The 21,460-nt window shown below is 46.6% G+C and overlaps 2 protein-coding genes across 7 annotated transcripts in view; one reads left to right on the plus strand and one right to left on the minus strand.

Moving 5' to 3' along the window:
- Window positions 1-10,782, plus strand: part of Rab3gap2 (RAB3 GTPase activating non-catalytic protein subunit 2) — a 73,830-nt gene extending 63,048 nt beyond the window's left edge. For 3 of the 6 annotated variants that reach the window (XM_087580416.1, XM_087580417.1, XM_087580418.1), the window contains exons 29-35: window positions 2,264-2,299; window positions 3,549-3,623; window positions 4,042-4,260; window positions 6,176-6,265; window positions 6,821-7,033; window positions 7,862-8,020; window positions 8,178-10,782. In XM_087580416.1, coding sequence (XP_087436542.1) covers window positions 2,264-2,299; window positions 3,549-3,623; window positions 4,042-4,260; window positions 6,176-6,265; window positions 6,821-7,033; window positions 7,862-8,020; window positions 8,178-8,327 — 942 coding nt within the window. In that variant the 3' untranslated portion in view covers window positions 8,328-10,782. The remainder of the gene's footprint in view (window positions 1-2,263; window positions 2,300-3,548; window positions 3,624-4,041; window positions 4,261-6,175; window positions 6,266-6,820; window positions 7,034-7,861; window positions 8,021-8,177) is intronic. The other 3 variants (XR_015635148.1, XR_015635149.1, NM_001040154.3) reach the window with 2 other exon arrangements.
- A 217-nt stretch (window positions 10,783-10,999) lies between these two features.
- Window positions 11,000-21,460, minus strand: part of Iars2 (isoleucyl-tRNA synthetase 2, mitochondrial) — a 34,034-nt gene continuing 23,573 nt past the window's right edge. Inside the window, exons 16-23 of the mRNA NM_001398608.1 lie at window positions 20,540-20,642; window positions 19,844-19,969; window positions 19,070-19,201; window positions 15,376-15,482; window positions 14,604-14,749; window positions 13,449-13,639; window positions 12,407-12,551; window positions 11,000-11,604 (exon numbers count right to left, since the gene is read on the minus strand). Coding sequence (NP_001385537.1) covers window positions 11,462-11,604; window positions 12,407-12,551; window positions 13,449-13,639; window positions 14,604-14,749; window positions 15,376-15,482; window positions 19,070-19,201; window positions 19,844-19,969; window positions 20,540-20,642 — 1,093 coding nt within the window. The 3' untranslated portion in view covers window positions 11,000-11,461. The remainder of the gene's footprint in view (window positions 11,605-12,406; window positions 12,552-13,448; window positions 13,640-14,603; window positions 14,750-15,375; window positions 15,483-19,069; window positions 19,202-19,843; window positions 19,970-20,539; window positions 20,643-21,460) is intronic.

The raw sequence follows: 21,460 nt of genomic DNA on the forward strand, positions 1-21,460 counted from the left end.
CATGTCTGTTGGCCCATCCCTGGTCAGCTAAGGTTTAGACAGTGCTGTCGAGGACACTTCATGGGTGTAGCTTTTCTGCTGTTTCTAGGAGAAACAATCTCCCAGTAGACTCCCTATTTCCCCGGCTCTTAGACTCTCACTGTCCTCTCTTCTGCAGCCATCTCTGAGCCTTGGGTGACTGAGTTGTGCTGTAAATGTGTCAGTTGGGACTGGACTCTGCATTGTGATTTTCTGTAATGTTGTCTGTCAGAGGAGGTTCTTGGATGAGGAGTGAGAACTAACAAGAATAAACATTTAGAACGTACCTGGGAATTACGAGGTTAGCAATGCATCAGTTCCCCAGGTAGTTGGCTAAGTTTCTGGTGTCAGAGTGATTTCCCTCTCGTTGAGTGGTCCTCAGTCCCATTAGGGAGCGGTTGGTTACTGCCGAGGTGTGTGCCACCACTGCACCCTCAGGGCCATCCTGCCACGCTGGTTGTTACTGTGGCTGGTGGGGAGGTGCTGTTCGTTGTCTCCTTCCTCTGAAAGCTCACAGGGCAGGCACCTCTGGTGCCTTGAAAACTGTCCTCAGGAGGGAGCCTTCCAGATCAGTTCTAGCAGGGCCCTATATCTTAAGTATATATGGTGTCTGCAGCAGTAGGAATTTACCTGCCTCGGATGTGGGGGCTGGCTGGGCAGTCCCTTTTTTATTTTTAGTTTTTGAACTCTTAGCAATTCTCCTGTCTTGGACTCACAAGCGATTCAATTACAGTTGCACAGCACCAGGCTTGACTACAGAACCTTAACACTCTTATTCCTTTCCCTGTAGTCACCGTGCTATCTCCTTGAGACCTGGTCCAACAGGCCCAGCAGTCATTTACTCTGTTGTACTAATCTGAGTCGTTCTACATGGCGTTTGCCCTTCCCTGAGGTGACCTGTCAGGAGATGACAAAGCAGAAGAGAACACTGCATTAAGGAAACGGTCACTTTCAGTTTCCCTTTCTAGATTGATAGCTTTCTGGATTTAGAGATGTTGAAATCCTTCTGTGTGACAGGGACATGGCTCTAAGGAATAAAGAAGTTAGGCATGAAGAACATACTTTTGCAGAGAATGGTTTTGGGTTTTCTAGTTTGTGACCTACTTAGCACAGAGTTTTCTTAGCATATGTGGTAAGGTTCGGTCAGTAGTTTGCTACTCAGTATTGAAGATGCCGGGCAGGTGTTAGAGAAATTGCATTCTCAGGAATTCTGGCAGCACTGTGGGATAATACCAGAGAGTTGGCCTGGACTGAGCCTGCTGACCAGAGTCTGTCATAGGAATTAATCTCGGGTGATGAGGTAATCTCGGGTGATGAGGTAATCTCGGGTGATGAGGTAATGCTTTTCAGTGTGAGCCCCACTGTCCTCTGGACTACCAGGTTCTGTCCCAGAGGGTAGAGCTTCTGCCTCCCATTTAGCCTGTAGACATAAATAGTCACGCTGAGTAAGTGCTTACAGATCTGCTCTGGGGTTTCTTTGTAACCATTTAAAACTAGCACGTTTTCACCAATAAACAGGATTCTTACTAGGAATTTTAGATACACAGCTACTTTCCTATACAAACTGAGCTGGGCTTTACAAAGCCTTTGTTCCTATCTACCTCCCTTCCTCCCTTCTTCCTCCTTCTCTTCTGTCTGCTTGCGTTGTCATCATTCAGCCTCCCCCGCCCGCCCCTTTCTTTCTTCTGACAGGGCCTCACTGGCTGGCCTTGAACTTTGCATTCAAGATCTTTCCTCTTGTGGATTGGGGTCTCAGCTATGTGCTGGTATACCATACCTGCGGGAACTTTCCTTATTGGTTCAAAGTATACAATTTACGAAGGGAGGAGGGATTTTTATTAGCTGTATTTATTTCACTTATGTACATGAATATTTTGCCTATGTGCATGTATGTGTACCATATACAAGCCTGTTGAAACCCTAGATGGTTGTGAGCTACGGTGTGGATGCAGGAAATTGAACCTGGGTCCTCTGGGAGAGCAACGGTGCTCTTTACAGCTGGGTTGTCTCCCCAGTCCAAGAATTATTTTTGGAAAATAATTATTCATGAACTCAGTGTGCTATTTTTTGTAATACAATAGTTGAGTACTACCATAAAAAATTGCTCTGATTGTTGGTAGCTAGACAATAGTTAATTACTGCCGTGGGTATTTATAGCTACAATTCTGGTTGCTTTTTATTTCCTGTACCATTCTAATGCCTTTTAGTTTAAATTGCTAAGTATCATGTTTCCTGTCTGTTTTAGGTTGGGAAATCTCCAAAGGATAGGTTGTGTCGAAGGGTGAGTGAGGCTCACTGTTACACCTGTACTCTCTCCACACCGTGTCTTGCTGTAGGAGTGAACTTTGGTTCTAAATGTTGAGGTGACCTGGAGACAACAAAGATCAGAAAGAATGCTGCGTTAAGGAAGTGGTTGTGGTCTCTGGCCTCTCAGTTTCCCTGACTAGACAGCAGCTAGCCCGTGAGATTCCTCCAGCCCAGGTAGCCTTGGACTCTGGATGGGAAGCAGCGAGTTACCATTTCGGCCTGGGTCTGCTCTGCTCCAGCCCCTCACAGTAGACGCCTGACCTCCCTGCAGGCAGGCTCCTGTGAAGAAGCCTGTCGACCTCCCTCTAATCACAGCTCACCTCAACTGAGACTGACCCGCAGACACTGACTGAGGCTGTTGGTCAGCAGTGCTGCCGTCCTCAAAACTGACCTGTTCTTCTGAAATATCTCAAGTGTCGAGACACATAAATAGAACTGTTAGAGACCTTATTCCCCCAGCCAGTCACCACGACCGAAGATTTCTCCTACATCCTTCAGACTGGCTGTGTGACTGGAGCTAAGTACTCATGAGTACGCACGCAGACACACACACACGCACTCTCCCCACCCCCCGTATTATGTACTTTGAGGATGTGAATAATTGCTTGCTCACTGGCTTTTAAAAGATTATACAGAGAGGCAGTGGCCTCTCACACTGGCCTATTAAGGGGTCATGGGGAACTATTTCTGGCCCAAAACTTTGAGTCTAGTATTTGGTTGTCCAGTGGGGGATTCTAGTTTTATTCAGAGAATCCAGTTTGGTGCCTTCAAGGTACCATAACCAGCAGCCCAGACTGGTAACCTAGACCTTTCATGGTGAGCCTCACATGTGCATCTTACCATATTCCATGGTTAGCTGACTGGCAAACGTTCTGGCAAGTTGAATCTGTCTTTACAGTGCACAGACACTAAACATTACTGTCTCCCTCTTGCCCTTGGTGCTAGAGATGGAATCCGGAGTCTTACATGTGCTGAGTATACCCCAGCCACTGCACCGCACCTCACCCTGGAACCCTGATTTTTAAGATTGATGGTAATAATACTGATATCACACTAAACATTGATATCAAGTTGATACTACCAAACCCACTAGCAGGAATTTAAACATACAGTGACTTCAGATTGTATTCAGTGTGGAAAGTCAGGCAAATGGACACGATGAGCCCTCCCGTTCTATAGCGAGCACCTCTGATGCAGGCACATTGTGTTCCTTTTGAAAACAGGACGTAGGGATGAGCGACACGGCACTGACCTCCTTCCTCGGCTCCTGCCTGGACCTTCTTCAGACGTCATTGGAGGTAAGAGTTGTACACTAGCCATGTGGTGGGGCATGCAGGGAGGCTGGGACAGAACTGAAGGCCAGCCAGGGCTGTGCAATGAGACCACACACACACACACACACACACACACACACACACACACACACACACACACACCCCTTCTCAGTCTGAGTGTCTCTTTAGATATTAGATATTCTGAAAACCGTATAGTGTAAGAGATGACACTTGGTGGGTTATATGTCATATTCATCTGTAGGTTTTGGCTTTAGCCTAAAAAGTGATATTCATTTTCTCTGTCTCTCCTCTGACTTTCTTTATACTTTGTGGTTTCTCGGTTATCAATGGGGGGTGAAGACTTCAGGTTTGCACTTTGGAATGTTGCAGCTCAGAGTCTGAGTCTGACTCCTGACACAGACTTCCATTCTGCCCCTCACAGGCTGACATTAGCAGGGATGAAGTCCAGGTGCCAGTCCTGGACACTGAGGATGCCTGGCTGTCGGTGGAAGGCCCCACCTCTATAGTGGAACTGGCGCTGGAGCAGAAGCCTATCCACTACCCGCTGGTAGAGCATCATTCCATCCTGTGCTCCATCCTGTACGCCGCCATGAGCTTTTCTCTGAAGAGTGTGAAGCCTCTTGCCCTTTTTGACAGCAAGGTGAGCTCCCCAGAGGGTCCGGAGCTGCTGGTTAACAGGCACGTGGGTTTCCTACTGAATTGTATGTGTTTGATTTTTAGTGATTTGCAGGGCTGATCACTGAGAGGTCCCAGGTCCCTACCCCTTACCTAGTTCTGTTCTTTTACTTTACTCCCAGAGTCCTTCGGGGCTATGCCCTCTGCTGTTGGTCCTTTTCATCCTGCATGTTCTCCCTAGACAGACAGACAGACCTACTTGCTTCCTCTTGTGTATGTGTAGGTAGGACTTACTCGTACAGTTTAATGAGTATGCTTCTATTGGATGTCCTAAGGAGCTTGCATCTAAAACATATCTGCAGACACTCACCCCATCCTGCCCTGACTTAACTTGCTTCCCGTGAGTTCCATGGCCCGAGTAATTGACATTATGCCTGTTTGTGCACTTGTACACACTAGAGACCTGGAGGTGAACTCTACCCCAGCCCCATCTAGTCACTCATTCTGAACACTGTAGCTGGCATGGTGGTGTTGCCTGTAACCCCAGCACCTAGGAGGCAGAAGCTGGATGTGTGTTTAAGACCAGCATGGGCCACTTAGCCAATTCTATACCATCCTGAGCTGAGACCTTGTCTACAGAACCCAAACTATTTCACCTGAACATTGTCGTCCCTCAGTGTCCTCCCCACTTGCCTAGTACGGCAGACCCCTTCCTACCATCCTGCCTTCATTGCTCTCAAGGTCCAGCACTGAAGGAGCCATCTTCCCAAGCAGATAGGTGTCCTACCTCACATTTTGCAGCTCCTTGCAAAATCAGCTTCAAACTTCCCTGGAAAGGCTCTGGATCGTTGGGTGGATTACTAAGCCCTTCCTTTCTCGGGCGCCTGCCCTGAGACACAGGGTAACAGGAAATAAGGACTTCAGCTTTACTGCTTGCTGGGCCTTTGCAGAGTTGGAGGATGCAGCTTCAGCTCATGAGAAAGTAAGTGTTGCTTCTCGGGCTCAGCCTTTGGCGAAGGTCAAGCGATATCACTTTTCTCAAGACAGGCTTCCCTCGGTCTCTGTAGGAGCAGAGAAAGCGTCTCCCTGTGGAAAACTGCCTCTCTAAAGAGGGCATGCAGGGCAAGGCGCATGTTCAGTAGCTTCACGTACACTCACAGCCCTCAGGGTCAGGGTCTGCTCTTACTATTCTAAGGAAGTTCTGCCCATAAGACTCTGGAGCACAGGGACTGCCCACAGCCTTCCCTGCTCCACCCACCATCCCTCACTCACACATCCCACCATCGTCTGATTCTCACAGGCAACTGTTCTATGTGGCCAGTGTCTAGGTTTGTTATCATTGAAGCCCCCTCTTTAAAGCCCTGCCTATGACCCCGAAACCTACTTACTGCCTGAGACGTGTGTGTGTGTGTGTGTGTGTGTGTGTGTGTGTGTGTGTGTGTGTCTTGTCTGTCTGTCTGTCTGTCTGTCTGTAAGGCTGCTGGTCATTGGTCACACACTGGACAGATGTGTCTAGATGATGAATATGTGTGTGTGTCTTGTCTGTCTGTCTGTCTGTAAGGCTACAGGTCACTGGTCACATACTGGACAGATGTGTCTGGATGATGAGTGTGTGTTTGTGTGTCTGTCTGTCTGTCTGTCTGTAAGGCTACAGGTCACTGATCATACACTGGACAGTGGTTACCACACTAGATGATGATGATGATGATGTGTGTGTATCTGTCTGTCTGTCTGTCTACCTGTCTGTCTGTAAGTCTGCAGGTCACTGGTCACACACTGGACAGTGGTTACCACACTAGATGATGAATAGACTGCTGACATCTTTCTGTTTAAGCAAAAAGTAAAGGTCAACCACAAATTATAAAGTGATCAGCTTTAAAAATCTCCCTTAATAATCTATACTTACCAGGGCGTTTTTCTTTTTCCATCTTTCTCTTTAGGGAAAGAATGCATTTTTTAAGGATTTAACTTCAATTCAGTTATTACCTAGTGGGGAAATGGATCCAAACTTTATTTCTGTAAGACAACAGGTAAGTTAATTACTGGATTCTGTTCTTGTTTCTTAGAAGCAAATAGCAAAGCAGAAATATAGTTGTTTTTAAAAGGATGGGCACTTCAAGTGATTCCCAGGAGCTAATTTCCCTAGTGTGTGTTCCTTTATTGATAGCAAAACCATTTTCTGGCAGTGGGACGGCTCGGGAGGTGAAGACACTTAGTGACCTTAATTCCATCTCATGGTAGAGGAGAGAACGGAGTCGCCCACATTCATGCGGTGGCACATGTGCACATGTGTACACATGAATGCATGCATACGTGTGCACACACACACATTTTAAAAATGAGTAATTTTCATGTCATCTGTCTGACAAAGCTGGCTTGAAGCACTTTTAATTACTTTATTGATACTGGGGTTGCTTGTCCCGTGGCACTGAGTATGGAGGGCCGAGAGCAGCTCTGTGGGGTCAGTTCTCCTCCTGTAGATGAAGTCTTGGGATTGAACACAGGCACCAGCTTACACAGCAAGCGCTGGGCCACTGTTAATGGAAAGTACTGACGAGGCAGTGCTGTGCCTTCCTGTCTTCAAGTTCTTACTGAAAGTTGTCAGTGCAGCCGTTCAGGCCCAGCACTCCAAGGACAGAGACCCCTCTGCACGAGCAGCAGACACTCACGGCCAAGACCTCAACTGGACAGCTCTGGCTGTGGACTTAGCCCACCACCTTCAAGTGAGCGAAGACGTCATTCGACGGCATTATGTGGGAGAGTTGTACAGCTATGGAGCTGACCTCTTAGGAGAGGAGGTAAGAATGACCCGTGATGCTCGTGGGAGTCCAGTCATAAAACAGACAGCCGGAGGAGCAGGAAATGCATGAGGAAATAGTTGGATATAGTGATGTGTGCATTTGGGGTGTGGAGGCAGGAGGCTAAGAACTTTTAAGGTCAGCCTCATCTACATAGGCCAGCTTGGACATGAGACCAAGTCCAATGAAATCAACATCAAAAGAATAGGAAGCTGTGTCCAGAGTGTGCCTGCTGCCAGGTTCATACAGGCGTAGAGCAGTGAGCGGGTAAGGCCCTGTGAGGACTGAGCGTCTGCTGGAGCAGAGAAGCAACATTTCTGTACCAAGAGATGAAAGTAAATGGAGCCATGGGAGTCTCAGTGGGTAAAAGAAAGTGGTAACTAAGCAACCTCTCAAGAAGCAACCGGTCACTCACAAGCTGAGGAACAGAGGAGTCAAGGTCCAAGGCTAGAGAGCCAGTGTGGCTGCCAGATCTCATAAGCAATGAGTCAGGGTGAGTAGGTGTCCACTCGAGCTAGGAGTGACTCGGTCAGAAGTAAGGAGAGGAGGTTGACCATTCTCCAAGCCTGAAGCTGCTTCAGGGTACTCAGGAGCCATCAGATGTCAGAATCTAACATCATACCCTTTACTTGAAAATGAGATATATTGTCATATGAATTGAAAACCTAGGTAACAGAAGTTAGCTGAGGAGCAAGATGTGGGTTTATACTCTAGGTCAGATTTCAGTTTTCCTCTAGCCACACGCATGGTCATGTTGACGTAGTCTCTGCGCTGGCAGCCTTCCAGGATAGTGGCTCTTGCTGAATTGTTTCTCCGTGCTCCCCTCAGGCCATTCTTCAAGTTCAGGACAAAGAGGTTCTGGCGTCTCAGCTGCTAGTGTTGACGGGACAAAGGCTGGCTCATGCACTTTTCCACACCCAGACGAAAGAAGGCATGGAGCTGCTGGCCAGACTCCCGCCCACACTCTGCACCTGGCTGAAGGCAATGGTGAGTGGAGGGCAGCGTGAGCAGGTCCATGATGGCCGCCTCAGTGAGCTTTGTATGCTTTTACTGGGAGACCTTCCATGGTGAAGCTGAAGTTGGTAAGGTATTGTTTGGCTGCTTGAAACTAACGACATGGCTTCTGTGCCTGTCCCATTCACAGAACCCCCAGGATCTTCAGAACACTGGTGTACCTGTGGCAGCAACAGCCAAACTCGTGCATAAAGTGATGGAGCTCCTGCCAGAGAAGCACGGGCAGTACAGCCTCGCCTTACACCTCATCGAGGCTGTGGAAGCCATGGCTACCTTATGACAGTAGCCCACACTTCGGTGACCACATGAACCACTGCATGTCCTTTTACATAGTGAGATCTGGAACTTTGGAAGGTTTCTAGGTTTTTTGTATAATAAATAAATATATTACTTTAAAAAGTGCAATCCTGGCTAAATTCCCATCTTCAGAGAAGACTGAAGATAAATTATAAACACAGTAACTATCCTGTGACCACGGCAGATGCTTTATTATTATTTTTTCATTCAAATGAGCAGTTCTATTGTTAAACTTTAGTACTGTTGCTGGTTATAGTTTGCAGATCTTGTTCTTACCGTAGTAGTCTAGTTCATATCCAAATGATTCCTGTGGGGATTAAGTGTGTTCACACAGCTTCCATGAGCACGCTAGAGATGCAGCCCATGTCCCTTTAAAACATGCAGAGATGTCCTCGTGGTTGGTCCTGCCCTGGGTGCCTCCTGGCAGGGAGCTCCAGGTGCTGACTTCTTCCTGCCCAGGGCGCTGCTGCTGTCAGGAGAAATGGCTTGAGATGGCAGAGGAACCTGGGGAAGGACCTCAAGTCTGCTGTACTTGCCAGACGTAGGAATCAGAGATGCGAACAAAGCAGCAAGATCAATTATTATGTAGATTAAGATTTACTCTATTTTGTCAAGTTCCAAAATTGTATCCACATCAGGTAATTGTAAAAATGTATTATCTTGTAAGACATGTTAAAAAAAAAAAAAAAAAGAACAAAGCAAAGAAACTAGAACATTTAAAATCCAACTTTATTTTTCTTCCAAGTGTTCAAAATGTCTGTTTCTGGGACTTGGTCATGTTGTCTGTCCTGGAAGCAGGACAGGGCACTTTGTGCTGTCACAGCCTTAGCAAACCTACCTCAGCTGGGTGGAGAGATGCACCTCGAGTAGTTTGTACCCTGTAGTGCCTAGAGCAGTCCAAGGCTGACCAGTGTGAAACCCACCTAGCCTGCCTGTCAGCAGTGCACTGCGCTCTGCAGAGCAGCAAGGCCTTGCTGCAGTTCAGTGTCTCTGGAATGTAGCCATACAGTGTGGTTACTGCTGTCTGCCATGGATGTGTTGTTCACAGTGCTCATTCTAATCAAGGGAAGAAGACAACTCCATTAGAAGACTGAGAATATTTTTCAGGGACTCCACAATAAAGTGACACCCAGGCACATACAAATACGAATTCTTTTTCATTAAAAAGTTACATCTAAATAAGATTGTGACTGGCTAAAACTAACTCTAATTGTCAGATTTCAAATCTTCAAAGAAAAATGTTTCAGATGTTGCTCAGGTGGCTGAGGAGCCTGTCCGTGCTGGAATCTGTGATCACAGCTTGATTGACACACATACCATCCTTGACACAGTTCTGAGGAGGTCCCCTCACCCAGGACCTTCTGCAGCACTCTGGAAGGAGCAGGATGTGGGGAGCTTGCCAGGAAAGCCTTGTGCTGCAGGTACTGCTTATTGCTGATGAGGATGGTCTTTTTACTCTAATTCCATTATATATGGGGGGGGGGGGCTTGTATTTTTTGAGAATGAAACTGGCTAAATTTACTCTGGTAGGTCACATGAGAGACCAGAACACAGGTTACGTCTTTAGTTAGATTTATCACCCAAAAAATTTACAAAATGCATAGAATTTAAGAACTAAATCCTGAGTTTAACAAAAGCAGTAACATAGTCTACTACTTCACTAAAGGCTTTTAGAGTAATTCTGGTAAGAAAGGAAAATTAACATTCATGTATCCATTCTCTAACAACAAAGTGTCACAAGAAAAGGAATTAGGTTCTAAGGCAAGGTCAGTGTCCTGCAGTTTCCTGCGGTGGGTGGGGCGCATTGTCTGTAACCCTGGTATTTCCCTAGACACCCCCTCTTGTCATGATTACATTTGTCTCCCTCATTACTGAAGGTGTCTGTGTAGTCCTAGCTTCTCTGCTCCAGGCTGTGTTAGATGTGGAAGTGGAGGGCCAGGAGAAATGTAGACTCAGCAGTACACAATGCCCGGCTTCCAACGCGTCACACTTTTGCCAAGATTCACCTTTGTTAGAAAAGTTCATCTAAGGCCAGTGTAACGCCACCTGCTACATTTAAATAGCTTCTTAAGATATGATTGCTTGTGATTTAAAGTCATGGAAAGCTAAGACTTAGTAACATTACACTTACATTGATTATAGCATTCTCTTAGAAGTTGCTATAATCCATTGCATTAAGAAACAGTATCTTACAGTGAACAGTAGCATCGGAGAAAGCCCTGGACCGGTTTGGATGGGTTGCTGGGCAGCTAGATTCTGCTTAGTAGATTAGACATCCTTGGAAGATCAATCCAGTATTGGATCGTTTAAAAAATGCTCTATTACTTCTCTATTGTCAATGTACTCTAAGTAGTGAATTCTGTATATACTGCTATTTTCTGTCTGTTCATTATTATGAGCTTATGTATATTAGTGAAATAAACTGACGCTTCACGTTATCTCCTCAGCGTTCATACACAAACAAAGATGTCTCCTCTGGAGTAACGGTTTGGTGATGTTCTTTGCAGTACACCCAAAATCTTGCTGCTTTAGAAACTTGATGTTTGCTAGTGGGCAGAAGGGACTGACCCCTCACCTTGCAGGGGTGCGCAACTCTGCCACTCCTTGCAGAATCACACCCGATTCATTAGCCACAGCTTCTATACCACCGTCAGCTGGGAGTTCTCCAGAATGCCTTTATTTTCAGACATCACAGAACTTAAATACTGAGTCAAAAAAAAAAAAGTTTTAATAAAATATAAAACATTCTGTTGCCACATTGAAAGTAACCATATTCGGTGTCTGTCTCTGAAGAAGTCCATGAGTGTGTGTGTGTGTGTGTGTGTGTGTGTGTGTGTGTGTGTGTGTGTGTGTGTGTCTGCTCTGTATACGTGTATATCTGTGTGTGCATATATACATATATATATATATATACACACACACATATATACACACACACACATTATTCTTTCTGTAGTTACAAGAAATACTCTTTTAATCTTCGATTCTTACCCCATCTGTTACCATCTACTCCTCTACTCCCTTGGGTTTCTTTCTAGGGAACTTTCTGACAGTTCATTCCCTCAGCCAATCAGTACTGTTGGGAGCTTCTTGTTCAGAGCTGTTGACATCAGACTGCTACTTTGCACCAATGACCTCTGCACACCGAGGACAGAGAGCATCTGCAGTCTCAGCGGTATGCTTCCAACATCGCGGGCACTTCTCTCTGGCAGTTGGTACGACAATGACTTTATATGAAGATTCCTCACGAATGTCACCACCTTGAAAGAACACACAGTATGTCCAGTCACTGAGCTTGTACCACCAATCCTAGCGGTTCACTGGACGCTCCTTCCCAAGGCTCTCCTCCCTTCCACGATTCTCACACGGGTCAGGTTTTGCCCTAGAACAGGATCATACAAGATGACTGGAAAGCGGACGACTCAGACCAGCCACTCTCTGCCACGTTGAGAGCTAGCTCTGTCATTCCTGACCCTGCTACACAGTTGACTTGGGTTTTTTAAAGACAGTCTCTTCTATGTAGCCTTGTCCTCACAGAGATCCATCTTTCTCAGCCTCCTCAGTGCTGGGACTAAAGGTGTGTGCCACCATGCCTATCTCTTAACTGAGGATTTCAAAATAGCAAGTTCTCAAGACAGTGGCAATGCCACTACTCAAAGCTTCAGTTACACAAAAGGAGCCACAACTTTCTCCACTATTCCTACTAATGAGGATGAATCAAGGTGACAGCTCTGTAAACAGTGCACAGAAATCCTGTGATGAAGTCTACCCAGCCCTTTATAAGATGGCTAAGTAGTACTTTAATTAGGATATGCATAAAAAGAAATGTTCGCATTTACTAGGAAGGGTGGGGGTCTGAGCAGTGTTTGGCACTATGTATCAGAGGACAACATGAGGGGGAAAAGACTCAGTGGCAGTTACTCTGGAGTGAGAAGGAACTGTCCCAGCCTCCGCTTCAGTTCCCAGAGTCCTGAGAGCTGGAGCAGACAGCCTTGATATAACCTAGTCCCACGGAAAGCTGGGGGTGACATCAGCTATTCAGGCCCCACTCATTCTTCTCACCTTCTAGATTGATGACGAATGTCCCAGTGAGCTCAATGGCATCTGCACTTCTTTCCCGTGGCTCCTGAGCCAACAGTGTTGTCTGGGAGGCCATCATCAACTCATTCAGCTGAGATGTGCTAGAGGTCTCCTCAGCCTGGAGCATCTGGAATGCATGTGAAAGTTACTACTCCAATTAAAGACTGACAGTCCATTTCAGTTGTTGACCAGAGTGTACATTCGCTTCACTTTGAAAACTCCCCCAAACCCCAATCTACACGGTGTTTATTACACTTATTTTGAAATGAGGAAAGGAGTTCAGTCACCTTTGTCTGTTGAGCTAAAACTACCAACTTTTTAAGCTCCTCCTTTCCTATCAAGATTCCTCTATTAGCAGAGGGGTTGAGATACTGTTAAATAAAGACCTCCTTTCAGTGCAGTGCACTGGTGGCCATCAGCAGTACAACCTTTCCACAATGTACAGCGAGCCAGGCTATCTGACAAGCACTTTGAGATTTTTCCATCGTAATTTTGATCTTCAAGATGAGTTTGTGAATTTATATAAATATTCTTTTAAAAATTATGAGACTAAGATTGATTTGGTTTTGACAAGGTCACTCACTTAGTAATAGGTAGAAACAAGTCTCCCATTTGACATCTAGTCAGGATTCCTAAGGAAGTCTCATTTATGGTGGTGCCAGTTGATACTGGCTGTCACCTAGGAGACAAACCTCTGGATATGAGTTTCAAGGTCAAGTTTACTGAGGCAGAAAGCCCAACTGCAAGCAGCCTTGGCAGGTCAATGGTTACTACCAACAGCCTCCAAAGTCTTAAATACCACAGAGGCCAGCATCTGCCCCTATCTTAGCATTGCCAACGATGTCATGTACTCTAGTGACTTCAAGTCTCAGATCTTCAAATGTTTAAGTTGGGTTTACCAACCAAAATGAGATGGTTCCTTTTATTTTACAGATTTTGGTATTGTATTGTATGACACACACAGCCTCCACCCACCACACGCAGCCTCCACCCACTACACATAACTTCCACCCACTACACATACCTCCATGATCTCAAACAGCAGCCCGGGCTCGATCACTATGATGACGTCATACTCGGCAGCATTTTTTCCAGGGATGCTGCCAAGGAAGGAATCCCGCATAGCACAGGCACTCTCCACTGCCTCCTCCAATCCTGGCTTCTTCCAAACAGAGCTTGTACTAATCCAGCCAGTGCGAAAAACACTCTTGGGTTCTTCAAAAGTAAGTGGAGCCCGAGTTACACACAGTTCAGACAGTGTATAAGTCTACCCAAGCACTAAGGAGAGACAAGGCTCGTTCATCCAGAATGTGAAGTTCAGTGAGCCAGTCTGATGGTCCAGAGCCACAAGTCAAAGGCTCCTTTTCCCTTACACATTATAAACACACAAACATAAATCTCAAAGCAAAGCAGAACTATGAGCATGACTTATATTCATGGGACACAACAGTTCCCCATGCCTGAAACTGATGCATGACCCCTCCACCCTCTACCCATGCAAGTTTCTTTCTTGTTGTCTATGAAAATTAAATCAGGAGAGAAAAAAACTAACATGAAAGCATTCACTATAAAGCGTGTATTTATTTGAATAAAGCTTAAAATACATTTTGAAACATTATAAACACATTTAAAGATGTATTTATTTTATGTATGTGAGTGCACTGTCACTGTCTTCATGCACACCAGAAGAGCGCATCGGACTCCATTACAGATGGTTGTGAGCCACCATGTGGTTGCTGGGAATTGAGCTCAGGACCTCTGGAAGAGCAGTCAGTGCTCTTAACCGCTGAGCTACCTCTGCAGCCCAAAGATTTTTTTAAATTAATTTTTATTTTATATCCATTAGTGTTTTGCCCACATATATGTCTATGTTGGACTCCCTAGAACTGGAGTTACAGACAGGTATTGAGCCGCCATGTGGTTGCTGGGAACTGAACCTGGGTCCTCTGAAAGAGCAGCCAGTGTTCTTAACTAATGAGCCATCCCTCCAGGCCCTCATAAACACATTTAAGCAAAACTGATTTCTCAATATTGTCAAGGACTCCATACATTTCAGAATGCACTAGAGATGGGATGGAGCAGACTGTACCGAGGGACCCTCATCACAGCAACCCTGTCACTGTACCTGTGTGAAGCTCATAGCAGCCATGAGCAAGCCCTGCAGGCTCTGTCTCCCTACCTTTAACGTAGGGGATGTGCTGGAACACCTCTTCTGCCAAGTGAGGAAGAACGGGCGCAAAAGAACGGACCAACACATCCAGAATTTCCGCCAATGCTGTCTGACAGGAGCGCCGCTTGGGATCCGTCTCGCTTTCACAGTAGAGCCTGAAAGAATAGCTTGCTCAGTGGCTGACACACTGGTCTGGCCTTCGTACATCCATGCTGGCTTGACACCTGGCCGTCTGTCCTAGTTCTCTCTCTCAGGGTGTATCTGCTGTTTTCTCATGTTTTGCCCAACTGTGGATGTTTAATGTGGACGACAGTGTAGATCACTGACTTTGAACGTAATAAGGTGACTGACCACATCTGAGTGACTGTCATGCCCAATGCTGCCCCGGGTGACTGTGAAAGCTAGTACCGTTACAGAAGTGCCTGGCTAGTCCTGGGTCTGCTCTCAGGATAGCATGTGTCGTCTACCAGCAGCTAACTCACTGTAAATAGGCACCCAGCACATGAGCAGTGTATATTGTGATACAGCGTCTCACTGTGTGGCCCTGGCCAGCCTGACATAGAATCTTTGTAGACTAGGCTGGTTTTAAACTCAACCCCCCCCCCCCCCCCCGCCTCTGCCCCAACAGAAAGTTAGTGAGTGAAGGGAAGCCTGACACTCAGGCTTGACTCCGTATCCCAGCTGTGACTCTGCCCAGCTGCTTACCATGCTCACTGTATCCTGGACACTGCTGACAGACACTCGAGCATCCCTGCTGGGGACTGTACACAGTCACACTTACCTATCCTTGACTATGCTGAAGTAAAAGCTGGACAGTTCTCTGGTGTAGAAGGCTTTCAACAGCCTGACAACCTTTCCAAAGTCATACTGTTTGTATGAGTCAGTAACCTAGAGAACAAAGATGGTGAATGTGACGACTGCAGCAGCAGTGAGCAGAGCAGTACAGCAGGGACGAAGAAGCTCCTCCCAGCACCACCTCAGAGATGCTGCAGAGGCGCGAGAACCGGTGTGACCCCTGGAACTCCCGTAAGTCCTGGGTAGACATAGCTCGGCATGGAGATCTCTGGAGCAGACTGGCTGCAAAGGCTATCATGGGGATGAGCTCTGGGTTTTCTTTTTCTTTGATAAAACTTTCCCTTGAAATTCTGACAACTGTTTAGCGGTTTTCTTGTTATTTTTACCAATTTGCTATTACATTTATTTGTGGCAAGGGGAGAAGGCCTGTGCCACAGATCACATATGGAGAGCAAAGTTGTTCTTCTTCTTCACTGTGTGAGCAGAGTCTTACTGTGTGGCCCTAGCCAGCCTGACACAGAATCTCTGTAGACTAGGCTGGTGTTAAACTCAGAGGGGACTCTGCTCAGGTCATCAGGCAGCAAGCACCCTGACCTCACGAGCCATCTTACCTGCCCATTTGATTTGATTTTGTTTGATCGTAAGAACCTGCCTCAAAGGATAAGGTGGAAGAACAGGATCAGCCTTATGCGTCTGTCAGTTCACACACACACACTTGCACAGGCACATGCACATACATGCATACCACATACACATACACACGAAAAAAAAATGTTTCAAAAGCAGACAGAATGCTAACGTGTCATTCTAGAGGCACAACTGCTCACACTAATCACTATTCTGCTCTGGGAATGACAGCAGAGCATGATCCCAGGAAAGAAAGATCCGTGTCTAATGGCTTGTTTTGTGTGAGAACACATGTTCATGTATGTGTAGGTACACATGTGTGTGGACACCAGAGGTTAAGCTCCAGCCAGGGACCATGTACTTTGCTATTAAAATAGTGTTTCTCCCTCGTCTGGCCCTCAAGTGTGCTTCTCTGATGGGCTGCTGTGACTCAAGGCCCACCTGTCTTCAATGTCCCAACACTAGAACCCTGACGTTCTCAATGTGATGAGGGTTTAGAGATCACACTCAGGTCCTCCAGCTAGAACAGCAACCTCTTTACCCACCATGCTACTTTCCCAGCCCTGGTTGTGGTCTGGGTTTTGAGTCTTCGATGCTGAAGAGGGAGCTCGTTCCCACCCAGCTCTCTCCCGCCTGTGAGTCCCGAGTAATGGCCTCACACCACTTTTAAGTTTCTAAGGAATTTTAGGCCATGTGTTTAATCCCAGTACTCAGGGCGGGCAGAGGCAAATGCATCAGAGTTTGAAGCCAGGATGGTCTACACAGCAAGTTACAGGCCATCCAGGGGTATACAGTGTGACTCTGTTTCAAAAGAGACATATTGCAGAGATCCGGGGTGAAAGGGAGAGAAAGTTTTAAACTATGCACCTTTAAATTGACTAGTGTTTGTATTTGCTCATGCCAACAGGCATGAACAGAGATCAGAGGACAGCTTCTGAAAGTTGGTTCTCTCTCTCTACCACACGTTCTAGAGTTCAAACTTCAGTCATTAGGCTGCTATCAGCTGAGTCATCTCACTGGCCCAAATCAAATCATTATTAAAACAGCAAAGAGTGGAAGGTGCAGCAAGCCACTAGTGTCCCTCACGGATGCCCTCAACCAGTTTAACTGAGTGAAGATGTTCACGGACACCTCTGACACAGGAAACACTGAAGAAATACCGCCCAGTTTCCGATCTGATCCCTGGCTCTCCTGTGACCTTGGACAGCCACATGTGCACTGTGGCACAGCCCTTGCCACACCAAATAGTCAGATGAACTTCCTTGAGTTGGTCTTGTCTAGTACTTGTCGGAACGGAGAAGTAACTGGTTTGGACAACTGCCCCGGGACCAGCAGCTGTTGTGATAGCTGTCCTGGCTCTGGCCTGTAGCAGAGAAATGTGCGGCTATTGTGATGGCTGTTCTGGCCCTGGCCTGTAGCAGAGAAATGTGCGGCTGTTGTGATGCTGTCCTGGCTCCCTGGCCTGTAGCAGAGAAATGTGCAAGAGCAAAGAGCTGGGAGCGTGGGCAGCCTTAAGAGTACTCAATGGGCCCTTGGGTGGGAGTCCAGAAGGGCGGAATGGCCAGAAACCTGAGGACGATGAAGAACACTGGCTAAGGCCACTCATGCTGTATTCTGGCAGAGAGCCCAGCTGCACGCTGCTCTTGTCTTAGTGACTTTACAAACTCGTTACATTTTCTATACTGGTGTTTTGCCTGATGTATGTCTGTATACCACTTGTGTCTGTATGACGATGTCTGTACCTAGTGGCTGCAGAGGCCAGAAGAGGGAGTGGGATCGCTGGAAATAAAGTTACAGATGGTTATAAGCTAACACATAGATGCTGGGAATCAAATCCAGGTCCTCTGGAAAAGCAGTCAGTGCCCTTAACTGCTGAGCCCTCTCTCCAGCCCCTGTACTGGTAATCTGAGTGAGGCTAAACTCAAAAGTGATTGAATAAGTTGTCTGCCAGAGGAAACTTCAAGACAGCATAGTATCCATGCTGTGCTGTGCACACGGTTACTGTCTGCTGCTGTCAGCCACTCTACAAGAGTGTGCAAAGGTACACAGATGTGCAGTTGGTAAGGAGAGATTCCTGAGCAAGCATAGGACACAGAGAGAGCAGCAGCTGGAACTGTTAGATCTGAGCCAGGAAAGGGAAACAGGTCAGTAGGACAGGTGCCCAAAGTCACAAAGCAGCCACTGGAGGCTCCAGTTTATGAATGCGCAAGTTCATTTGAAAGGAGAAAAGCTGGACAAGAATCCTGCTGAAAGGCTCAAAGTCAACTGTATGGAGAAGTGTTTCTTAGGCTCTACCAACAAAGCACACAAAAGCAGCTACAGTTGTGGCACACAAGGCAGACGACACCTTGAGTTGACAGTAGAACTTGGCAATATGGTTCTTCTTCATGGTGCTGGTTTCCCAGGCACAAAACCCCACAAGAATTACAGAGCCACAGAGGCTCTAGACACTGAGGCCAGGCAATGTATGAGAGGATCAGATGGCCGCAGGGAACCCAAGAGGCACGAAGTTGTGAAACCTCACCACACACAGTACACAGACCAGCGAGAGACCATCGAGGACCCAGGAGTCATCCACACAATGATCCTGAGAGAGAAGCGTGCTGTGAGGGGAGGCTGGTTCCCATGGTTCTCACCAGCAGGCAGCCCTAAGAGGCCGAGAAGGAGAGATGGAATGGCTGAGAAGGTAAAGGTGCCTGCTACCAAGCCTGACAACCTAAGTTCGACCTCTGGGACTCACAGGGTGGAAGGAGAGAACCATGTCTCATAAGTAGTCCTCTGACCTCCACATGTGAGTTCTGGCACACACACACACACACACACACACACACACACACACACACACACACACGAACACACAAACTAAATGTTGAAAAAAAAGCAAGACTCCAGCAAAGACATGAAAACACTTCATGCCTGGTCACCCCAAACTCTAGAATGCAGTGCTGCACTTTCCGGGGTACAATAGGGATGATTTCCAGTGAGTGAGGTCCATTCACTGCAAGTTGTGGGAAAGGCACTGAGGTTGCCAAAGCCTGCTACTGCACACTGACCTTTGTGGCAAAATCCTGAATTAGGTGCAGCATATACTGGTCTATGATGTACATATTCTTCACAGGAACAGAAGCCGTCTCTGGGTTAAAACCGGCCAAATTTCCCAAGAGAAAGCGGAGGGTGTTTCTAAGCTGTTCACAGTGAGAGAAAGCACACAGTTAAAGACAAGTCACAAGACTTCTCTGTTTCACCAGTTACTTTATAACCATGATTTTTTTTCTAAGTTCTGTTATTTTCTTAGTAAGGTTTTAAAATCCTATTATTCCTAAATAAGCCCGCAAAGACACAAGGGAACCCTCATTCTAATACCCAATTTTATGAAGAAGCAACCACTGGCCGGGTTTTTCGTTAGCTCTTCCCCAGCCTGTTTTGCTCATGTCTTTATTCACATATAGATGGATATATGCTATTTCATCTGATTCACAAAAGAAAAATAAATGATCTAGCTTGTAAAGTCACTGACTACATGGAAAGTATATATAATCTTACATCAGCTTATGGTGTAGTCTATACATTAACCAAATATAAAGACATGTATGCTTCTTCTTCTGTTTTGTTTTTTGAGACATGGTTCCTTTGTGTAGCCTGGAACTCTCTTTGTAGACCAGGCTAGCTCAAACTCACAGAGATCCTCCTTAGTGCTGAAATTAGAGGCATACACTACCATGCAGCATGTAATTTCGTAGTGTTACTATTTTAAACAAATTAACACGGGCATTAAAGACAGCCACAGTTTTCATGCACGTCTCCTAACTTTGCTGAGCAGGTCTGACCTTGCTGATGTCATCTCTGGCAGCACTGAGTACAGAGGGGCCAATGGTCACCTCCGTGAAGACGTTGGATTCCGCTATCCACCAGCGCAGGATGTCAGCTCCGTAGGGAGGCTCTTTGCTGTGGTCCTTCATTGAAAGGCGAAATGTGAACAGAATAGCTTTTGATTTATGTCAGTTAGAGAAACAAAGGCTTTAGCTAAAGTTTCCTTCAGAGACTGGAGTCTGTAAACACAGGCTGTGTAGGCACAATACTGACACACCCACCACAACATAGGCTGTATCTGAAAACATGAAGACTAGCAAGATAATCCTGTCTCACACAGATGGGAGACTCAGGCTTGTCCTGGTGACTGTGAGATGTGCAGGCCACACTCATGAGAGCCCCTCCAACCGCCCCAGTTACCAGTAACCCGATCTGATGGACACTGTGTATGTCCTAAGAATATAATTATGCACACTCAGAATTTGTCATCTCATTTTTCTCATGTTTCCATTTAATTATAAAACTGTAGTTTCATGTAATAAAATCTGATGCCTTGAGGCCTCCACATACATGTGTACACACAAGTTCATGTTTAAAACATTACAGTAACCCACCCATTATTCTTGGCCTTCAATTCCTGGGACTACTGGAGACTTAGTTGCCGATGTAAGAACCTGACAACAGAATGAAACGCATTTCAGTCAGACACCTACTTTTCCTCCACTGATGATAGTGTCAGGGTCAATGACGTTCCCGAGGGACTTGGACATCTTTTCTCCTTTTTCTCCGAGTGTAAATCCATGAACCATCACTGTCCTAAGAGACATGGGGACCAGCGTGAGGGACCATTTTAATCACTGGGAACGTCTTGACAGACAGTGGGTGAACACTTGTTTCTCAGTATTCGCACATCAGAGCGTTTGGCAGGGAGTCCTCAGCTTAAACACAGCAAAGTAGGTGTTCTATTTTCTGTACATCAGAGCATTCCCCAGCCTCTAATTGCTAAAAACAAGAAAATAAAGAGCAGGATAGACCCTCCCCCCTAAAACTAACTTCCAAAGGACAACTTAGGAAAACAGCACTTTCTACCATGGTTGGCTTTTAACAGTGACACAGAAATAGGCAGTGAGGTGTCTCGGGTGGGAGCCGACTGCAGCAGAGCAAACCCTTAGGCTACCCCAGCAGCTGTCTGTACTCCACCCCAGCAGGGTCTCAGTCACTCAGTCACTGTGGGTCCCACGGCAGGAGATGAGCTCAGGCCGCCTGCTCTCACCTGCCCACACTGTCCCTCCCTGCGCTACTGGTGGCCCTCCACACAGGGGAAGATGCTGCCTGCAGTGCCAGCTAATCCACTCAGCACCACCTCATCTTCCAGGAGGGCAGGCTGCCGAGTGACGGGCGCCACACACAGCTGTGTCTCTCCCCTTTTCTTTTTCCCGTACTGATTTTATTTGTTTTTTGTTGTTCTTTTTGGGACAGGGTCTGCACATGGTCCAGGCTGCCCCTGATCCTGAGGTCCTCCCATCTCTCCCTCCAGAGTGCTTGGATTTGCAGGATGTATGTACCTCCACAACCACACAGGAGGCGACCACGCAACTTTCTTACAAACTGCCTAACGCAGAAGGTGAACCTAG

The sequence above is a fragment of the Rattus norvegicus genome, chromosome 13 (assembly GCF_021556685.1).
Source record: "Rattus norvegicus strain SHRSP/BbbUtx chromosome 13, alternate assembly SHRSP_T2T, whole genome shotgun sequence".
Taxonomy (NCBI): domain Eukaryota; kingdom Metazoa; phylum Chordata; class Mammalia; order Rodentia; family Muridae; genus Rattus; species Rattus norvegicus.